Source organism: Armigeres subalbatus, chromosome 2, assembly GCF_024139115.2.
Source record: "Armigeres subalbatus isolate Guangzhou_Male chromosome 2, GZ_Asu_2, whole genome shotgun sequence".
Lineage (NCBI taxonomy): Eukaryota > Metazoa > Arthropoda > Insecta > Diptera > Culicidae > Armigeres > Armigeres subalbatus.
Genome location: NC_085140.1, coordinates 313668821 through 313691491, shown reverse-complemented (window position 1 = coordinate 313691491; position 22671 = coordinate 313668821). Strand labels below are relative to the sequence as shown.

At 37.4% G+C, this 22671-nt stretch overlaps 1 protein-coding gene across 4 annotated transcripts; it reads left to right on the top strand.

Moving 5' to 3' along the window:
- Positions 1-170: 170 nt before the first annotated feature.
- On the top strand, positions 171-22206 carry LOC134212604 (actin-binding protein IPP). 4 transcript variants are annotated; one of them, XM_062690606.1, is made up of 7 exons: positions 6924-7000; positions 7159-7395; positions 7972-8859; positions 19534-20387; positions 20800-20918; positions 20981-21041; positions 21103-22206. In XM_062690606.1, the coding sequence occupies exons 3-7, from the start codon at positions 8455-8457 to the stop codon at positions 21491-21493; spliced, it is 1830 nt and encodes a 609-aa protein (XP_062546590.1). In that variant the 5' UTR covers positions 6924-7000; positions 7159-7395; positions 7972-8454; the 3' UTR covers positions 21494-22206. The 4 variants fall into 4 exon arrangements, 1 of the variants encoding a protein (XP_062546590.1); XR_009979308.1 differs by lacking the exons at positions 6924-7000; positions 19534-20387; positions 20800-20918; positions 20981-21041; positions 21103-22206 and adding an exon at positions 171-2296 and having other exon boundaries at positions 7972-8168; positions 8303-8455; XR_009979307.1 differs by lacking the exons at positions 6924-7000; positions 19534-20387; positions 20800-20918; positions 20981-21041; positions 21103-22206 and adding an exon at positions 171-2296 and having other exon boundaries at positions 7972-8172; positions 8303-8455.
- The last annotated feature ends 465 nt before the right edge of the window (positions 22207-22671 follow it).

Here is a 22671-nt window from a genome sequence, read left to right as displayed (position 1 = left end):
TTGAAATAAGTAAATTTTCATACATTTTCTAGCCCTTCATCGATTAAGCGTGGAGAGCGGACGTAAAACATTAGGGCGCGGTTACACTTTTTTTTGAAACGCGCTCCCGCAGTCCCGCTCCACGGCGGGCATCAAAATGTCATATTATATGATAATAATGTTATTATTTTGTTTTCCGTGCATGAGAACAGTTTTCAAACGTGAGTGCAAAGTGCAACGGAATGCGAAGATTAAAATTTTGAGTTGGGATTTAGGCGAATAACTCTAAAACTCTTCAATAATGTCCGCCAAGTTACTTAAAAGTTGGTGCATTCCAGATGGATCATTTCTTCCGTACTCCTTATACAGCATTGGCGAAGACACAAAGGCAGTGCTGATTGTTCCCGGCGAGGATCAAATCATTACACTGGTCATCAAAAATTGCAAACGTAACATTCAAGCCGATGACAATCCCCACAAGGTGTCTCGCATTAAATCCAGTGGCAGTTTGGTGGAAACGGTCGTTACATCGCAGAGTACGGTCAGTCGCGCCTGTGACGGTAAATTGATGGTTTTCGGTTCATTTCGGGATTGCAGCGTCCTTGAAGGTGTTGCAGGTGTGAAGGCTATCGGGACCATGCAAGGTGAATCAAAGTTGATCGTGATTCGTTTAGCTGGAGGGCGGCATCTACAGCTAGAAGTGTATGATGGCCTGGTCGGGTGTCAATTAGGAAACATAGAGCAGACCTTTGATCTATCCTGGGAAAAGGAGGCATTTGACACAACACGCACAAGCCAAGTCCACAAAGTGAAAACAGTTGAAGTGACTTGCTATAGTGTTAAATTTTTCAAAAGGTTCTTGAACTGCAAAGATATTGCAGAAAATTCAGAACTCATATTATTTACTATTGATAACGGACTCTACTGGCTGAAAATTTTGGAAGGGAGCTACGAAATAGTGACAGTCAAGTTATACCCTGCAATTATACTGGACTTCAATTATGCTTCAAGTACCGGCTGCTTTGCTGTTCTGGCGTCCAACGCTGTGCTCCACATCTATTCTATTTCGGAGGACACAAATTGCTTGTTACTTCAGGAAGAAAAACGACATTTAGGAGTCACCGTGGATTCCCATCTATTTGTAACAGACCTAAGCACCATTCTCTACTCAAACGGCTTTCAAGTTATACAGTTACGATATTTTTATTCAGAACTGAGTAAAACTATATTATTCTCATGTAAAGAAACACAAATTGTGGGAGTTGTTGGTATTACTTATTTACATTTTGCCAACATAGCCATTTGCATAACAGACAATCGACTGTTTTACTCAGTTCCAATAAACAAATTAACAGATGTTGATGCCAAACACAAGGAAGAGTATTTCGAATTAACACATGAAGTACTATCACAAGCAAACCAAATGATCTGCTATCTAACTAATGAAGCAACGGTGGAAACAAGAATTGCCAAACAAACTGAACTAGAACAGGTGCAAATCGACATTCTCGCCAATTCTTTAAATCAAAATTTAAGCAAGCTTCTAATCAAAGTGGAAATGAAGTGGCACAAACATTGGCCGAATTTATGCTACAGCACTCTAATATTGAATGAAAATATGCAAATGAGGAACATGTTCGCCCAGATAGACATAATTTTCACCACCGGTACCAAAGACATTTTGCATCGTCAAAGAAACTGGCTAATGGCAGTTTCTTTCGATAACACTGTTTCACATATTCCACTCGACAAAATAGATTACGTTGGAGACAGTATAATTCGATTAATTGTCCCATTCGAGCAACGTCGATTCAAAACTTACCGTTTTCTTCCAATGGAATTGCAAATGATAATAACGGTACCACACCATCAAGATAGGCTCATACTGGACAATCCCCTACAAATAAGGAATTTGGAAAATTTCGCCAACTTACTTGACGCAAGCCGCAACGAACCGAAACTAATGAATCAAGAAAATCAATCATCGAACGTGATCAGTGCACTCATACGACATAGCGAGCAATTGCCACCGGTTGAAACACCTGTATTTAATTATCATATAAAGGGAAACATTGAGTCTCCAACTGTTGTGAAACTCTTGAACCTCATTGGGATTCCGTTCATAGTTGACGCTGGCATCGAGACAGTTATTCGGAAAGCTTTTCTTCAGTATGGTACTGAAATCTGCGAAGTGGAACACGGGGATGGTAATGAATTCCAATTTAAATCGCCATCAGCAGATTTGCTTTTCATAGTCAAAGTCTTGTGCAGTGAAACATTTCAACAAATGAGTACATCTAACGTAGAGCACCTGAAGGTAAGTTAACACAATATTGACAGTTTATTTTTTAATTTGTTTCACGAAAATGAATCATTATGTATTATTATTATTATTATAATCTTTATTACCAAGTTTTTTACCCCGTGGGTAGTTCATCTCGAAATATGAATCATTTTATTCATCGGAAAGGTAAAATACGTGAACGGTGCCCGTAGTTTCTTGTAAAAATGGCTTAGGGGAGGACGGGGCAAGATCGCCACCCGGGCAAGAAGAGCACCCCTAATTTTACCAATATTGTCCAAGTACAGATCTTGTATGTCATCAAAGAATCTAAGTAAAGGCCGGAGCACAATAGATACGTTGCGTTTGAGTTTGCGTTTTGTAATCCGTTTGATACGTTTTGTACTAAAATACAAAACGTACGCAAAACGGATAAGCAGCCCACAATGCATACGGTTTTTGAAAGTTGAGATGTTAACATTTTATTGTCGCTGTTGGGTTCCAAATTAGTTATTACGGAATGGATATTTGTGTCTCTGGCGCTTATAAAAATTCCTCTAAAAAAAATTCTAAAAACTTCCGAAAATTCCTCCGGGAGCCCCTCCAGGAATTCCCCTGTAACTGTCTCCAAGAATTCCCCCAGAAATTCATCAAACATTTCCTCCGGAAGTTCCTTCAGGATTTCTTCTAAAAATTCCACAAAAATGTCCTTCTGAAGTTTCTATAGGGACTCCTCCAGAAATTGCCACAGGATTTTTTTTCGAAAATTTCTGCAAAAAATAATTCGGATAATGCTCTGAAAATTCCTCTAGGGATTCATCCGGAAGTTCCTCCAAGAGTTCCTTCCGAAATGTCACCAGGAAATCCCCTGGAAGTACCTACAGGAACTAAAAATAAATTCCTCAAACATTTCTTTCGAAAGTTTCAATAGGGAATCATCCAGAATTTTTTACAGGAATTCTTCCAGTAGTTTTTACAAAAAATCCTTCGGAAATTCCTTAAGCAATTGGAACTGCTCCGGAAGTTCCTCCAGGAATTCCTCCGGAAGTTCCTCCAGGAATTCTTGTGAAAGTTCCTCCAGGAATTTCTGTGAAAGTTCCTCCAGGAATTCCTCTGGAAGTTCCTCAGGAATTTCTCCGGAATTTCCTTCATGAATTTTTCCGGATGTTCCTCCAGGATTTTTTACGGATGTTTCTCCAGAAATTCCCTGGGAAGTTCATTCAGGAATTCTTTCGGTAGTTCGTTCAGGAATTCCTCCGAAAGTTCCTTCAGGAATTCCTCCAGAAGTTCCTTCAATAATTTTTCCGGAAGTTCCTTGAGGATTTTCCAGAGTAATTCTTGGAGGATGTTCCCTGGAGGATTCTCTATAGAAACTTGCGGAGGAAATATATGAGGAGTTTCTGGAGGAACTTTCAAGAGAATTCTTGTAGGGACTTTTAGGAGAATTCCTGGAAAAACTCTATGAGGAGGCATTTCCGGAGGAACTTCCGGCGAAATTCCTGGAAGAACTTCCGGAATAATTCCTGGAGAACTTCCGGAGGAATTGCTGAAGAAATTTCCGGAGGAACTTGTGAAGAAGTTCCTGGAGGAACTTCCGGAGGAATTCCTGAAGGAACTTAGAGGGAACTCCTGGAGGCATTTCCGGAGGAATTCTCGGGGGAACTTCCGAGGAATTTCTGGAGGATTTTCCAAAGGATTTTTTGTAGAAACTTCCGAAGGAATTCCTGTAGAAATTTTCGGAGGATCCCCTTTAGAAACACCCTAAGGAATTTTTTATGGAATTTTTGGAGGAATTCCTGGAGGAACTTCCGGGGAAATCCTGGAGGAACTTACGTACGAATTTTCTGGAAGCACTTCCGGAATAATTATTTGAGGAACTTCCAGGGGATTTCCTGGATGATCTTCGGGGGCAACGCCTGGAGGTACCTCTGGGGGTATTCTTGGAGGCACTTCCGGAGGAATTCCTGGAGTCATTGCCGGAGGAATTCCTGGAGGCATTGCCGGAGGAATTCCTGGGGAAACTTCCAGTGGAATTCCTGGAGGAATTACCGGAGGAACTCCTAGAGGAGTTTTTGGAGGATTAATCGAAGGGTTTTTTTTGTGGAAACTTCCGAAGAAATTCCTGTACAAATTTCTGGAGGATTCCCTATAGAAACTTCCGAATGACATTTTTGAGGCATTTTTGGTGGAATTTCTGGAGGAACTTCCGGGGGAATTTCTGGAGGAACTTCCGGGGGAATTTCTGGGGGAATTCCTGGAGGAACTTCCAGGGAATTTCCTGGATGATCTTCGGGCGGAACTCCTGGAGGAATTTTTAGAGAAACTTCCGGAGGAATTCTTTGAGAAACTTCCGGAGGAATTCTTTGAGGAACTTTCGGAGGAATTCCTGGAGGCACTTCAAATTCCTTACAATTCTCCTTGTAATTTTCCTGCTATTTCCAATGGAAATTAAAAAAAAATGTCTTGCGAAACTTCCTTGGAATTTACGTTGAAATATCTTTAAATTTTCAAAGGAAATTCGTCAAAATTTCCAATTGAAATTTCTTAAAATTTCTTATGGAAATTCCTCACGATTTCCCCCTTACAGTTTCCGATGAGAAACGCTAACAGTTTCTCATAATAATTCCTTGTAGTTCCTTTTGGAAATTTGTTACAATTTCCCATTGATGTTCTTAACAATTTTCCATGAAATTTCCTAACAGTTTCTTAGTGAATTTTCTTACGATTACGTTCACAATTTGCCATAGAAATTTCTTAAAATTACAGATTCAAATTCCTAACAATTTCCCGTTGAAATCTTTTCGAATTTCCCTATGAAACTTTCAACAATTTACTGTTGATATTCCCAACAGTTTTTCATGGATATTCCTTACAAATTCCCATAAAAAATCTTTAGAATTCCCCATTGAAATTCGACACAATTTACTTGCCGTTTGCCTTACATCTTGCAATTTTCCATGAACATTTCTTACAATTTTCCAGGGAATTTCCTTGATGTTTCCCTCGGGGAGTGAGATGAGAAGTGAGCAGTGCGAAGTGAGGAAAAAGTAGAACGGAAGAAGAAAGAAGGAAGACGGAGAAAATAATAAAGAAAAAGAAGAAACAAGATGGAAGAAGAATGGGGGTCGAAGGAAGAGGGAAGAAACAAGAAGGAAGAAGGATGAGGGAAGGAGTAAGAAGGGAGAATGAAGAAGGTAGAAAGAAGATAAAAGAAGAAAGAAAAAAGAAAGAAGAAGGAAGAAGGACGAAGGAAGAAAGAAGAAGGAAGAAGGAAGCAGAAAAAAATAAGGTAGAAGGAAGGTGCAAGAAAGAAGAAGGGAAAAAAGAAAGAAGAAGAAGAATGAATAAAGCATAGGAAGAAAGAAGTAGAAAGAAGGTAGAAGGAAGGAGAAAGAAGAAGGAAGGCGGAAGAAACAAGAAAGAAAAAGGAAGAAAGAAGACAAGAAGGAATAAGGAAGAAGGCAGAGAGAAGAAAGAAGAAGTAAAAAGGCCGAAGGAAAAAGGAAGTAGAAAGAAGTTGGAAGATTGAGGGAAGGAGGAAGAAAGAAAAAAGAATAAAGAATAAGGAAGAGGAAGAAGAAAGTAGGTAGAAGGGAGAAAAAAGCGAAGAATGAAAAATGAAGAAGAAAGAAGGAAGAAGAAAAAGGAAGAAGCAACAAGAAAGAAAGAAAAGAAGAAGAAAGAAGGAAGAAGAAAAAGGAAGAAGCAACAAGAAAGAAAGGAAAAGAAAGAAGGATAAAAGAAGAAGGGAGAAGGAAGAAGAAAGGAGAAAGAATAAGTGTGGTAAAAAAGAAGAAAGAAACAAGAGGAAGAATGAAAAAAAAAGCAGGAAGAGGAATAAGGAAGAAAGAACAAAGAAAGCAAAAGAATGAAGAAGAAACAAGTAACAAAGAAGAATGAAGAGCGAAAAAGAAAAAAAGGAAAAAGAAGACTAATAGAAGAAGAAAGAAGATGCAAGAAGAAAGAAGAAGATGTAGGGTGAAGGAAGAACTTTTCAGAACAAAACTCATTTTTCACTTTTTGTTTCTTTTCGCTCATTCGGCGTAATGGCCATTTGGCCTAATGACCTGACACCGTACCACTAGTGTGTCATCTTGTACCATGCTGGTACAACGTGGAAAACCATGGTACAGTATGTACTAAAATGTAATTAAATATATTTCAAATCATAGTACGAAACACACCAGTTTTAAAAATATTGCCACACAAAGCTGCCCATGATCGCATATTTTTAACATTTGCATTTTTGGCGATTATGAGATAGGCTCATGAATCATCTCCAAATTGCTAATTCTTTCAGCTGACCAGGTGAAATAAGAAAGTTTGTTCCAAAAAACTCGAAAAAACTATCAAGTTGTTTTGTAACATTGAGCAAAGTGACTGCATAACCGTAACACCGAAAAACTTTATTGCCGGTACGCCATGTGCTGTGTACAAAAATGTTCGCAATTATTTTGCTTTCAAATACCAAATAATGGAAATGTTTCTACCGAAGATTCTAACTGAATAAAGTGTTTGTGCAATTTTTGGGAATTTTTATAAAATCATTTAGATTTGCATAGTTATGCATATCGCAAAATTCATCGTTCCATTTCTCCCATGCCTACTTTTGTCGATTGTTACAAATATGCAATCATAGGCAGAAAGGCACTCATTAAATGACAACCATAGTTTCAAAAATTGAGTTGATAACTGGAGCTGCCAACAGAACAATTAAATTGAGAAGCAGGCCAAGTTCCAGTTAGAATGTTGAGCCATTTCTAACTAAACCTAATTTAAACAACACTTCAAAACGCCTACCATTTGATTTAAACCGAATGTGATTGGATACCCTAATATTTTCTAGAATTATCATCAGCATCGATTCTCGCTCTAATCATACGAATTGTTCTTTTCAGGCCAGCCGGCTTCAGTTGATGCAGTGTGAAAACAGCCTTGAATCTATCGCGTCCTATTACCGGCAAATCAGGACATCCTCCGACTCCTGGCGAATGACACACTAGTACCAGAACTTGGCGCGCTGTGTTCCTTACCTACATTTGTCGTTTGAATGCATCGAATAACTCGTAGCTGGTTGTTATCGTTCTATTTTATCACATGCAACAACAGTGAAATGAGAACGAGTGAAAGCAAAGGTAGGTTATCAGTTCAAAATCTTCATTTGCCACCCGGGTATGATAGCGGAGCTGAACATGTGTAATGTTGACAGACGCAAAGACTTCGTAGTTTTCTGTGTTATGTCACTGCACAATGGGCCAGTTCGACAAATTGGAAAGAAAATCATTGCATATCTTTGTCTCGCGGCTCGCAAATGTCCTTGACGTTACTTTTTGCCTTTCTCGTATAACAAAATTATATCGAAAGGCTAGAGAATCACTTAAAAGCTAAACTTTTAATAGCAGACCCGGAGACCCATAATGTTATATACCAATCGACTCTGGGTCGCGTTACAACAATCTTTCTATTCTATCTATTTTCTATTTCTATCAATCTATTCGTTATCGATAACGTCCTTGTAAACTTTGTTGAAAAAAATGGAGATCTCGCGCTGAGAATAATAAAGGCGTAACTGTATTAATCGATTTTGTATTTTGTTAATAACTCAATTGTTTTAAAAGCTACAACTGTGATTGTTGTTTCTGGTGCAAGATTTATTCATCCTGGCAACGTATAACATTTTTATATTTTATTTTTATTCTTTTTTATTCCAGCATGGCCCATTGCGTTTTGAAGAAACAAAACCACCAGTGGAGAAAGTGAGGAAGCAAAATGCTTCATTGACAGCATAACAACATAAACTCCATAAACATACACATGTAAAAGGGTAGAATAGAAAATATCGTCATCGACGATTACCCTTCTGTATAGAAGCTTTGTGATACGCTATTATTGGTCGAAAAACATATGAGTAGGTATTCTGTCAATTTCTCAATTCATGTGCAACACAAACGCCATATAGAGACAGGGCGTAAACCCGAAAGCAGTGGTGTTTATAATTGAAGTGAATTGCTTTTTTTCTATCAAATTGGTTATTATTGGTAGATGAATATTGAAGATATGAAATAGTGAAAGATGGAGCATTCTCTATGAACTTAGCAAAAAGTCAAATTGCGTTACCAATGTGCCAGTGAAACAAATAATAGACAGAGATCAAAAGTGCAGAAATTAAGCCTCGAATATCGTTGTCTAGCGCTATGCCACCACTGAATAGCTACAATGGAAATGGCAATGCAAGTGATATTATCTGTTCGCTCACGCAGTCTCAAATGGCTATTAATCAGTCGGGTAATGATTCGGCGACTTCAAACACTAGACCGGTGTTCAATTGTACCCAGTACTCGCAGAAGGTGCTGCTGAATCTGAATGCCCTTCGTCAGAATATGCGTTTCTGTGATGTGGAAATTGTTGTCGGGAGTACAACGATGCAGGCTCACCGGGCTGTCTTGAGTGCCGCTTCAGCATACTTCGAGGCAATGTTCCGGCCCGAGATGGGACTCAGCGAGGGGAAACAAAAATCAGTAACGCTTCATTCAATACGAGCCGATATATTGAAACTATTGATTGATTTCATTTACACGGGTCAGGTCGAGATCAAACAGGTAAGTTGAAAAAAATGAGGAATTTTCTTAAGCAAGATTCCATTTTGAACGAGTAAAATTATTAATTAAACTTTTTTGAATCCTTGACAAGTTTTGATCCATATCCTAAGGATTTTTTCCCCATTAAGGATTGTTCAGCCCATCATAATTTATGATTTTCATGTAAAACAAAAAAAAACTAATGTTTGTTTTTTTGAGTCATAATTCATAAGGCAGTGCGTGAAGGGGCAATTTATAAAATACTTTACATTTTTTTATATTATATGTAAAAACTTCGTTTTTTATTCTGGATTAAATGCTGCTATGCGCCCATTTGAGATCGACAGAAAAAGCATAGGGGCCTTCCTTAGCCATGCGGTACACTAGTGCGGCTGCAAAGGAAGACCATGCTTAAAGTGGCTGGGTTAGATGCCGATCCTGTCTAGGAAATTTTCGGGTTGGACATTGAATGCTGGAACAAAATTTCGTTAAAAACGTGACCTGCCCTAATTCCGCGCATTGCCCAATACCGTGGATTTTATCCAAATTGATGATAAGAAAATTATTTTGAGCTTTTTAGTGGAATGTTTTCACCTGTCATAAGACGAGTTTGAACAATCCCATTAAATTCCACCACTTAATTGTATCCTGACAGATACGTATTTCGACCTCAACAGTAAGGCCGTCTTCAGTGTCTTGTACTTGACTCGACTTCGAGTCGAGTCGAGTCAAGTACAAGACACTGAAGACGGCCTTACTGTTGAGGTCGAAATACGTATCTGTCAGGATACAATTAAGTGGTGGAATTCAATGGGATTGTTCAAACTCGTCTTATGACAGGGGGCAAATTGATGAATATAAAGGTACTGTCTGTCATACGCATCACATTATTTGGTGAAATGCACAAATAGGGACACGGCAGGTATTTTCGTCTGTTCGTCATAGTCTCGAAAACCAATAAAAGAGACGCTTTTTTGTAAAACTCATACGTACCAAATCGTGAGCTCAGGAGAAACGTTCTGCTATAGTGGAGTTCTAGCAAATGTACGTTGCTTTCGTTGGTTTTAGCCACGATGGACGTGCCGTGTCCCTATATATCAGAAAATGTCAGAAAATTATTATTGTGTGTATTTGTGACGTAAATTAGGCGCTAAAAAATAAATGTGAAAATGTATGGCTCGACCAGCCAAAATTTTCATCCGGTTATATTTCCAAGTCTTGTAAGGGGTCGTTCACTAATTACGTAAGCATTTTTTCTTGGTTTTTCGGACTCTCTCACCCTTATAAGATTTTTACCATGCATTTTTTTTTGTTTATATGAAGAGTAAGAAAATGACGGGAACCCGTTCCCCCCATATGTGCTTACGTAATTATTGAACGACCCCTAACTTTAATGATATTTACTTCCAATATCTCATTGAGCCCATTCTTACAGCTATAAAATATGAGCTGGGTACTGAAATGGTATTTAAAATTCCTGTTTTTGCATTTTTATTGATTAAAATAATTGTCGCGGTATAAGGCCATCTTCTTCGTCAGTAGTGCCTAATATCGTGACTATGCTATACCGTGATGTTGATTTTTCCTGTACGCAGTTGCCTTTAGAAATGTAGCTAGAGTATTATATTATACACCCGATTCTGTTTTTACACGGCCGTGTTAAAAAAAACCCATACAAAATTTTTGAAAAGTTGCTCCATTTTGCATGATTCGTCGAGAAATCATAAAACTTTTTTTACACGGATTTCCAAATTTTGAACTGAAAACTTTTTTTACACGAAACGCATCCCCCGTGTAAAAAAGAATCGGGTGTATTATAATAAATGTGAAGTAAATTATTTGAAAAATAATAAACGCTTTTAAACCGTCAATATTGAGAAGTTTCTGTGTAAAATAGTAATTTTTTATGGCGTTTTTTAGTATGACCTAATAATTTAATTGAAATTTGTACATGATTTAATTAATTACATATTTTATTGTAAATGTGCTCTTAAGTTCATCATTTGAGCTTGTTTAATAGGGCACGGCAATTTTCTGCGCGGTATTTGAAATCTTCTTCGGAATGTATAAGGCATATTCATAAGTCAAATATCGAACACTATTTTCTTCTTTTTTTCTGAGTTGAAGTATAAAACATATTTTTCCCGTCAAATGTATTTAATATTGATTAAAGCGACATAGTTTTCAAGGATGATTGTTACAAATTAAATATTATATAGCGAATTTATTGTGGACACGTCCTTACCCAGTCAACACAAAGTCGCATATGCTAGTGAATAAGTGTACATGGTGGAGGCGATATAGGCGCATTCCTCCATTTGACTGCATGCAAAATGTGCGTATATGGCCTCCACTTTGTACACTTATTCGCTATGATATACGATCTTGTGTTTGCTGGGTAATTCCACGGTAATAGGGCATGTCACGGTATAAAGATTCAAATCGCACTTAAGCGCCTCTAACGCTTATAGGGTGGCCACCAAACCGGGAAAAACTGGAAAAGCGGGAAAAGGACGGGATATTGAAGTCATTGGGAAAAAGCGAAAAATGGAAATTCAGGACATTTTGCAGACAGATTTGCTATTTAATGTTTGTTACTCAGTCGAATTCTAACTGAATGATTTGATTTTAGTACAAGGTGTGTGTGAGGTACAAAAATGAAGTAGATCAGTTTCCTTAATCTAGCACTCACTCCAGTATATCATAAATATTATGTTATAAGGCAAACATAGAATCGAATATGGAAATATACATTCTTTTGAATGAATGTAGGGTAGGATGGGGCAACATAGGTCACCTAAGGCGAACCGGCGAACCCTCAATGCCTCAAAATAGAAACATTTTAATTTAGCTTTCTAGCAGGTTTTTGATACAGGCCTCTATTTTCTATGTGCTCCATGTAGTGTATCAGTGTCGCTCCTGCCGCTCGTTTTCCCAATGCTGGTCACGACGACTTCGTGGACCGGGTCTCTCAATAGCACTAACCTGTTGTTCTAGTTTCTGTGTACAATTCTGTACATACTCTTTAGTCTTAATTGCTCCCTTGTAATGAGAATCTGTTCCGTTTCTTCAAGACTAGGCTCTTCTTCTTCTGAAAACCTCTCTCGAACTTTCCTGTCGTACACTCTGAAAAATCTTCACGTCATTTTTACCTGAAAACAAATGTGGTTCTCATCCACCATACTTTTCACGTAAGAGTGACCTGAATGACAAGTAACCTGAACAAAATTTAGTTTCCTTGAGTTACGTGATTTATCCGGTGACTCTGACTGGATCTTCCAGTACTAATGACGTGAAGCTTGAAAGAAGTTACGTGTTTGATCAGGTGAACCTGACGGGATTTGTAAGTACTGGTTACGTGAAATTTTGGTGAAAGCCACAAGACAGCAGGTGACCACTACATGTTTTGAAATGTATTGCAATATTGTGATTTTGAAATAAATGCAAAAATGAACAGGGACTGCCCATAAAAGGGAATATTTTACGCGTTGTTGATGCATTGATACAGGGAATGCCGTCATTTGGTCATTGCGCTTCGGAGTTATCACAGAAACACTGTTGAAGAAAAAACAAAACTATCGGCGGATGTTGAATAAAATTTAGCAGATTTGTTGAGAAATGCTGAGAATTTGAAACCAACCAACCAAAAAGTAGAGGCACCAAGACTATAAATTTTATACTATCGCAACCGGAAAACTGTATACAGTATACTGTATACAGAGCTATAGCTCTAGACTTCCATGCAGCTTCCTTTTCTTTTACATCATTTTTTCAACAAATCTAATAAATTTTATATAAACTCCTAGGAGGAAAAATGCAGGCACCGAAAATATCCACCTAGATGCACCTGAAATATCACTTACCTCCACGAAGCCTCATTATGTTTAGGTTATGTATCTTTCATTCTTGTTTACAATGCAGGTCTTCCGCAAATGCCAAATCTGCAATCACACTAACACAATCTCACTCAAATTGTTTACGTTGATGAACAGTCATATTCATCAAGATTTTTAGTAAAAGTTACGTGAATCTCAGGTGAGCATTACTAACGTCACGTAACAATCGTTGTTTGTTCAAGGCAGATCAGTTAAGTGATTTTTCACGTGAATATGACGTGATGATTTTTTAGAGTGTAAGCACCAAAACTAAGAGAACGTCCACAAATTACGTAACGCTTAGAGGGGAGACATCTGTTGTTTTCACTAAGTTGGGCAAATCACGCACCAGATGGCGTTAGTGAGCAAACGTCAAACTCGAGCAAATCCGATGCGCGCGACACGAGTGATCGATTGGCCAAATAATGATTATTTAAATTGACCAGTAAATCATTGAACGATGATAATTTCACAAGTGTTATGTCTGTTCGTCTGTGACTGTAGGTTAACAGAACAATTGATGCCACTAAATGCAATACGTTCCTCTATGAGGTCTCACTCAATAAAAACCTTACTTAAAATTTTCCAGACGCTTAATCAATTTCTCAGTCATTAATATACATTTTCTTCATGCTCACAGTTGTTTAACACAGCACTTGTTGGTAAACTTTGGTGTTCTAAAATCCTCGCCGCCACTGTTCTGTCTCAAGACATTAAGGTATTGTATTTATTTAGATACTTTCTACTAGGGATCCTATAATCATTATATTATTACTACTTTATTATCTCGACAAGGTATTTTGAATGCTCTAAGCACTCTGAGCATTGTTAATATATTAGTGTTATGAGTTACTTATACACTACACTCCACTGCAATGCATTGAAAACAACGAAAAATAAGATAAAGTTACGAGCAAAATTAACACCTCCTAAATAGAAATCCGTCCCACCATGAACGGATTTCTATTTATAGGATAATAATTTTCTAACTAAATATTTAAATTAAAGATTAATTAACCAAATTACCACCGGGAATAGATCAATATTTACCTTGAGAAGCGATCGAACTTAAACACAGTCATTTTCTGTACAATTATTTCCAACACCCGAACAAACGACACCTGAAACTTACGTTCGCTGGATGGAGATTTGTTTTTTAATTATGTTATTTTAATTTCAGATTACTACTTTTCATTTCAATGGCCAGAAAGCTTACTGTCAAGTATAAGATCAGAATAACTGGTTGTATAATTATGGTAAATGGTATGGGGTAAATACCCTCAAAATTTCAAAGGAAATTCTTTGTATTTTTTTCTGGAAAATCTACGAAACTTCATTAGAACATTCTTCGGAATCACCTCAAGAAATTCTTTGGAATTCCTTCGCAAAAATTGTCAGAAGTTCCTTGGTAAAATCTATGTTATTTACTCGAGGGATTTTTACACTCGCGATGCAGTTGCGACAATTTGGAAGTAGTGCGGTGGATGCGCTTAAATATGCGCTATTCAAGGCATCAATTAGTTTGACAGATAAAACTTCGGAAGAAAGTTCGGTTCGGAAGTCCCGACTTCCGAATTCTAATTTGGGGTCGTACACATATTACGTAAGCATTTTTCCTAGGTTTTTTTACCCCCCTCCCTCTTGTAAGATTTTTTGCGAACAAATGATTTTTTTTAGTATATGGTGCGTAAGAAAATGACGAATCCCCCTCCCCCATAAGAGCTTACGTAATATGTGTACGGCCCCTTTGGTGCTACGCCGACAATACGGAAGTAGGGACTTCCAAACCGAACTTTCTTCCAAAGTTTTATCTGTCAAACTAAATGTTGCATTGTTTAGCGCATCTTTTGGCAAATCCAGTGTACTACTTCCGAAGTTGGATAATTTATCTGTATTTCAAGAAAAATCCAACTTCGGTAAAAAAATTCTTCTAATTTTGTACTGGATAGACAATAAATTACCCAAGAAACTGTTAGGTTAGATACAGAGTTTACCAAAATATTAGTCATCGGCATTGGCGTAACTACAGGGGAGCTAGGGGGGCTATAGCCCCATCTAGGATCCAAATAGCTCCCCCTAGAATTTTTAACTACTTTGCATAAGTATTGCACATATCTAGCTGTCTAAGCTTAACTACAGATAATGAATTTTATTCATCATCTCTTTTTTTTCAAATCTGTGAATCTGTTTATCAGGTTTTTGAATTTCGATTTGCAAATTCACGTCAAAACAATATTTTTTTGCGAACACCACAGGGTTTGAATGGTTTGAATCTAAAGGAGAATGACAAAATCTTTTACTTATCATGTCTGTATACTCTATAGATAGGTAGCATACCATGATAGACGTTTTTCGGAATCTGTTACGATAAAGAACTGATTCGGCGGCTCTACCTCATGAAAAAGGCCATATCAAAATTATATTAAATTTCTTCAACAAAATTTGTTAGATACTTGATGCAGGATGTTGTTAAAATATCTAAATTTATATTAAAAATAACACTACTTTAAACATTTTTTTCAAATTATGTTACAATTTTGTCACAAAGATAACATATTCTGTTAGAAATTTATAAAAGAATCAGATACATAATATATTGTTTACTGTGTAGTTAAAAAATTTTACAGGTCGTAATTGGATTGTGATCATCATCAGATTTTTTTTGTATTTGTCTGAACATGATTATTTTTCAAGAACATGAAACTAAGCCTTTCCGATTTGGCAATCTTTTTAAATTATATCAACGTATGATGATCTATTTGGCTTGGAGACTTCAGCATACTTAGGTGACCGAAACAAAATCCGAAACAAACAAATCCTGATTTCATCAATGAAGTTTCTCAGCAAATGAGCCATATTTTAAAATTTTCTAGTTTTATTGAAGTTTTGTGGAAAACAATTATAATCTCACGCTTTGTGAAATAGACCTAGGCCTAGTGAAATAGAATAGGCGATTGACGGCTTTGGCAGGTTTTTTTTTTCTATTATTGGCAGGGGTTTTTTTTATGACTGACTAGGTTCAAATTTGGCCTAAACATTCTTTGCATATCAAAGAATATTGTGGCCAAATTCTATGTATACAACGGCTTGGCTGTTATAGACAAGATGCAAAACGCAATGAAAACACATTTGCTGGATTTGACTGATGGACCCAAATCTTATAAGGAAACCTCGTAATATCTCGCAAGGTAATACATTGGACATTTCTCTCGGGGGCACAGAGAGATCGTCAATCATTTTAATTTGTTGAATGTTTTTTTTTTTGTTTATTTTGTATATTTGTAAAACTTTTTATTGTAATATGGTCAACAAAAACCCCTGCCAATAATAGAACAAAACCTGCCAAAGCCGTCTTTCCCCATATAAGGGTGCAGGAAAAAAAATTGATATAACGTTTCATATGCATGTATCGAAATCAGGCATTTTCGATTTGTCTGGTAAAGTGTTTTAGGGATTTCGTAATGCTGCTATTTCTTGAAAATTTTCAATTTTCAGTAAACAAGCTAGGCTTCTTTATTTTTGACAAAGTTTTGGAAAATCCCTCAGATTTTAAAGAGAGGTAATTGAAATTTAAATGAGAAAGAACTTGGAATGCTGTTGGATGGATTATAAAAATTCACAGACTCATTTTGCTTTTCTAAGGCTCCTATTATTTTCTCAGAAAATGTCTATTTTTTTATAGGCTGAGTTTCGTGGACCATAATTTATAATGTTCAAGTCGTCAATGGATGTGTTGTATGTTAATAGGTCAATGTTTGTTTGGTCGGCCAACTTGCGAACAATATATATTAGTTGTTTTGAGCATTGAGCGAAAACGATAACTTAATTGTTTTGAGTGAAAAAGTAGAAAAATTTAAGAAAAAGTTAGCCCCCCCTAGAATTTTCCATTAGTTACGCCAATGGTCACCGGTCGCTCTTCTACTGTTGTGGGTGGAACCTGTAACATGAAGTTTCTTTTCTCGTTTGTCTAAACTACAACCGTCAGATTAAGTTCATAACGCCCAATGGGTGTCTCACTTAGGATAAATTGAATTAATCTGCCGATAATCAATCAAGCAACCAAAGCGACTTTATTTCGATTTGATTCGAAATAAACAAAAGTGAAATCGATGATTTTAGCAACATAATGAATTGACCATATGTCAAATTGAACAATGATAGTGTCGGTAAACATAGTTCATTATTAGAAAATATTTGGCATGAAAGTTTTGCAGAGGGAACCAAAAATTAACTAATTTTGGGCTTAAAAAACAGTGTCGCTACGCATAAAAATGAAGATTTATTCATGTAAAAGCGCTACGTAATTAACGAACATTCAATTAAAATATCAAAGTTATCTTTTCATATTTTATCTGAAATTGAAGGAAAATTCTAATTAACGGAATATCGTATTTTAGTTTCTTGGATTCTTGGAACTACAAAGCTCAGCTGTCGCATTACACACCAGAAGTAGAACTCATAGACCCAAAGTCTCGGTAGGAAACGTCTCCGGTAGAAGTGCGGAAACAAACAATGAATTCTTGCATAGTGACGTTTTAAAAAATACAGTATCTCAGTATTGAACATGAAAAATAGCTTAAAAATGTAGTCTCGGTTTATTCAGAAAACTTTAATACGGAGCTGTTCTGTAATTATGCAGCTTAGAGGCCGAGGCCAATAAAATATCATAGATGCAGGTAACAGTGTAGCTTCTGATATTTTAATGCAATAAAATGCGCTAGACTTGTATGTTTCTTCGATACCTTGGGTAACGATTGGGTCGTCCTTGTCTATAATTCTGCATGCATTACTGGCATTAATTATTCTGAAATAAGAAAATATTTCATTAATATATGGTAAACATAAATCACATCACACATCATGTCCAAGTTTTTCTGTTGAAAGAATAATAAACAACTTATTAATGTCATTGGTAACGTACAAAATAGCCCACGGTTGCTTAGACAAAAATCAATTCGGTGTCGTAGAAGACGTGTTGCAATTTTCATCAAACAGTACCAATGATTACCATTCACTTCAAATCGACTTTATTTCGATTTGAATTCGCAGCGATAGTTAGCAGTGAGACACCCCTTGATAAAGCCCGATATATTCTTGATTTATAACCTTATTTCTAGAGTTTAATCAAAGTTAATTGCGTATTTCCGGGGATTAAACCACCCGAGTTGGACATTAATTTACAATGTTGTGAAAACTCATATGTGAATATGTACGTTATGTGGAAGATATTGATTTGGAAAATGTATTGGAGGTAACCACTTTCCCTTCGATGGAACTCAAAACCATAACCCTACAGTACGTTAGACTGGTGCTTTAACAAACTTAGCTACGAAGGACCTCCGTCGGCCTTCGCAACCTAGCGGCTACTGCGTCCAATTTGGGAATCTCGGGCTCGTTCGAGTTCGAAGGAAAATTGGTTACCTCCAATATATTTTCCGAATCAATATCTTCCACATAACGTACATATTCACATATGAGTTTTCACAACATTGTAAATTTATTCTAGAGTTTATTCACAAATTTGTTCTTAACTAAACGTGTGCACTATCGTTGGGGCCACCTGCATCACCGCCACTGCATGCTTCTGTTTTCCGCTCACCACACAGCCAACAGTCTACCGAACTCACCACCCCTGCATGTAACCGCTTCCGACACGCCGGGCCTCACTATGCCGTCGGCCAACTTCGAGCTACCAGGGTAGTTCGTGAATCTCCTTGGTAACACTTGCTAGGCGCTCTCCTCCACGGAACACTTCTTCCACCGCTAACCGTCCACCGAAATGTTACTTGACTGGGGAAGTTGAAGACTTGATCATTACTTTCCCTTAAGCCCCATCGCATTCCACACATGCCCCGCAGGCTGTTTGCTGTCACGGTATCAAAACAATTTCCATGCTTCTTGAATTTATTTAATTCTTAAAGCGGATTTATGACAACAATCACCATAGCTAGTTGACCAGTTTTACTGACGCTCTGAATGAAATGAAATGAATCACCGAAATGATTCTTTTCACGGTATTTTCGTAGAGTAAAACACGGTCAATAAATAAAATTACAAATATTTTATGGAGCTATTACAGTAGATTCAGCAGAGATTTATGAAATTGTTGTCATAGTTATTTTCAGTTTATTTACTAAAGTTACATTATTTTACCGGCGCGTGATATTCAATTTTATTTTTTCCTTTATTTCACCATAAAACACACATTTTGTTAGTAGTATCTTGAAAAATAAAACTTGAAAAAATATTATTTTTTCATCCTCATTATGATTTTTATCAACAATCCATTTAGTTATTATTTGTCCCCATTTTTTTTTTCTTTTTAAAATGGAACATTTTGACCAATTTAATTTCCTTTTTCGCGGGTGGTATAATAGTAGTTTGTGCAACTAGTTGCAAAAAGATGATTTTTTCAGCACGAGTTGTACGTTTATCCAACGAGGCTTGCCGAGTTGGATAAATACTACGAGTGCTGAAAAATCGAGTTTTGCAACGAGTTGCACACGCTATTTTTTGCAATGACGAAAAATGGGCTTTCATTTGATAAATCTATACCAAAATTGTACAATCGAGTTAGTACTAACATGTAAAATAAAAATATAATTTTATTATCTGAGAAGAAAATGAGTAAAAAAAACGCCGAAAATGCTGGAGATCGCTGCTTGACGTATGAATTATGAGCTATAAAGATCTATTCCATTCTAAAAAGTTGAATTGAAATGCTTTTATTTTGTGGCACTGAGAGTTCGCCTTAAGCAACCCATCTTGCCTCATCCTACCCGACACAGTATATACGTTTAATGTCTACATTTAATTGCAGAGCAACGTGCAAGAGCTACTAGCTGCAGCCGATATGATCCAACTTCCGGAAGTAGTGGACGGATGCTGCGAGTATCTTTGTAGGGAATTACATTCTTCCAACGCACTAGGAATTTTACGTTTTGCTGAAGCGCACAATTGTCGTCAATTGGCAGAAGCGGCTGCCACCTACATCTACACCAACTTCCCAAAGGTTGCCCTCGAAGATGAATTGTTGGACATCCCACACATGATGCTGATGAAGGTGATTTCTTCCGAATCCCTCCGAGTAGATAGCGAGTATCAAGTTTTCAAAGCAGCTCTTCGATGGATCAAACACGATGTCGTACCACGTAGGCGGTATGTGTTTGAAATTCTATCACACGTGCGCTTGGCATTGGTTCCGGTCGGGTTGATTGACCAAGCAATCGCCGAATGTCGTGATGTGTCTTTGAAGATAGCTTTGAGATCGGTTAGGAAGGATCTCACTTCCAAACGGGGTCAGCTAGTACCACTACGAGTGTGCCCTAGAGTGTGTGCCAAAAAGAGCATCTATATTATCGGAGGATCCCGCCGCGAGCAGTCGGCTGGTTGGACTCCTGCTGACTGTATTTTCGAGAGCGTAATCAAGTATGACATATTCCGGCGGGAATGGATAGAGTCAGCCCCCATGCAAATTGGCAGAATTTTACCCGGAGTTGCCACTCTGGGGGGTAAAATTTTTGTAATCGGCGGTGAGCGTGGCAGTCAGATATTGGCAAATGGTGAAGTATACGATACTCAGAATAATAATTGGGAGGCTATGGCACCAATGATCGTACCCAGATGTGAGTTCGGTTTGTGTGCTCTAGGCGGTACACTGTATGCCATGGGCGGGTAAGTACGAATTGTTGGTCGACAATTTAGGATAAGCAACTTGATCTGTTCCTATACTAAGTTCGTTGTGATAGAGATTTTTTGGACAGCAAAAATCTGTTTCCTTCCTCGATCTAGTTACTCAGTCACATTTCAGGGAAAGGACATATTTTTTTGTAGGGATGAACCATGTAGGTACAAAAAACGGTATTGCTCGTTTGGAATGCAACATTTAGTAACTATTATAGAGGATTATGCTGCCCAAAAAGATCTTCTCCAATTGCAGCATGTGCAACGCACGCGCACCCTCGTATGTGTATTGTGTGTATGCGTTTGCGTGTCGATCAAACATTAAGTTTAAAATATCGTACAGATTGTATAAGCAGAATATACTACGTGACCATATTTCATCAAGATTCTATTTTCTTTATAGCTGGATTGGTGAAGACATCGGCGGTTCCATAGAATGTTATGATCCTATGAAAAACTCTTGGAGGATGGTTGGTGATTTACCGGAGCCAAGATTCAGCATGGGAGTAGTTAGCTTCGAAGGTACTGAGATTCGACACGATCATCAACAATTATTTAATATTGTTTTACAATACATTCAACAGGTCTTATTTACATTGTTGGGGGTTGTACCACTTCCAGCCGCCATCTACCGGATTTGACTAGGTATTGCCAGTTTTATAATTACTGAACATTTTTATCTAATAATATACTATTTGATTACTAGCTACAACCCCGTCACACACGAATGGAATTCTCTAGCGCGAATGCACACGGCGCGGTGCCAGATGGGTGTAGCAATATTGGATCGCTACTTGTACGTCGTCGGAGGAAACAGCAGCCAACAGGAGGTTCTTTGTACAGTCGAACGGTACTCATTCGACGATAACAAATGGACGATGGTGGCTCCAATGTCGGTGAGCCGTGCCAGTCCAGCCGTGGCGGCAGCCGACGGGTTACTGTACGTGGCAGGAGGTGACCAGCCTTGTGAGATCAACTTCTATCGAGCACAGGTAACCATATCGTCCTTTGAGTGTTACGATCCTATGAACGAGCAGTGGAAAGATTGTCCCGATTTACCCACCAGTCGGTCGGAAGCGGGTGCTGTAGTGGTTTAAATTTTGGGTAGCTTTTGTATTGAACGCACATACTTTCCATTTGGTTGGCAAAACAGAAAACTACATAATCTTCAGATCTAGTCGAATACAACTTTATTTGACTTCGTACATTCCTTATTGGATTACATAAATTTAATATTTTTTCCCAATTGCACGCGTTGAACCATTTCATTTATTTTAATTTTTAATTTATTTACGCACTAAAACATGCACGCGGAAATATAAAAAAAAAACATATAGGTATAACCAAAGATTTTAGAAGAACTACTGAAGATTGTGATCGTTTTTGTAGCAATATAGATATGCCACATCAGTTGATACTTATTAAATGAATGCCAAATTATAAGCTGATATAGTTGATCCACGTAAAATATGTTTATTGACATTATTACCGGACATAAGCAAAGCATACGTATTGAATATAGATACAACAATTCCATAGATAAGCCAAGACATGGTTCAATAAAAACATTATGTGTAATTTTTTTGTGGTTTTCCTCAATGAATTCGCAAATTTAACGTCACGTAACGTAATTGGTATGGATTTCAATTATGACATACAAGTCTTAACTTGCCTTTGCTTAGCTCACCTATGAAATCTACAGTATCTATAATATTGAACTATTGATAACCGTGATTATTTGTTGGTGTAGTTGATTATCGTAATGCAGATTTTAATTAGAGCAACAGTAATACTTGTTTATTTATCCTCATGTGTATCAGAAGACCTATTTAACAAGAACGAAAAAGAAATTCCTTCAATTGTGATGGGTAGTTGCTTTTCTCTGCAGTCATAACGAATTTCTTCTTAACCTTTTGTCTGTGCTCTGTGGTCAATATGACCCCAGACCACTTTGAAAAGCTGCATTTTTTTTAGTTTTCAACCGATTCTCCCAATTTATGGTAGTCTGGTAAAACTCGCCGAGATCTGTCTCCTACAGGGAGTCTGCAAATTATACGTACAACAAGACACGTTTATAATTTATTTTTGGGACAAATTAAATAACCAGCATGCATTGCATGTTATTATAATAGGACTACATAAACCAAGCTGAATTTGTCCCCTGTATCCTGAGTTGTACGCCTTCGATCATGTTGGAAAAAAACACGATGGCCGCACGTTTCTATACAGTTATTTTTCACACATTTTTGACGATTGTGACATGATTTCATGCAAA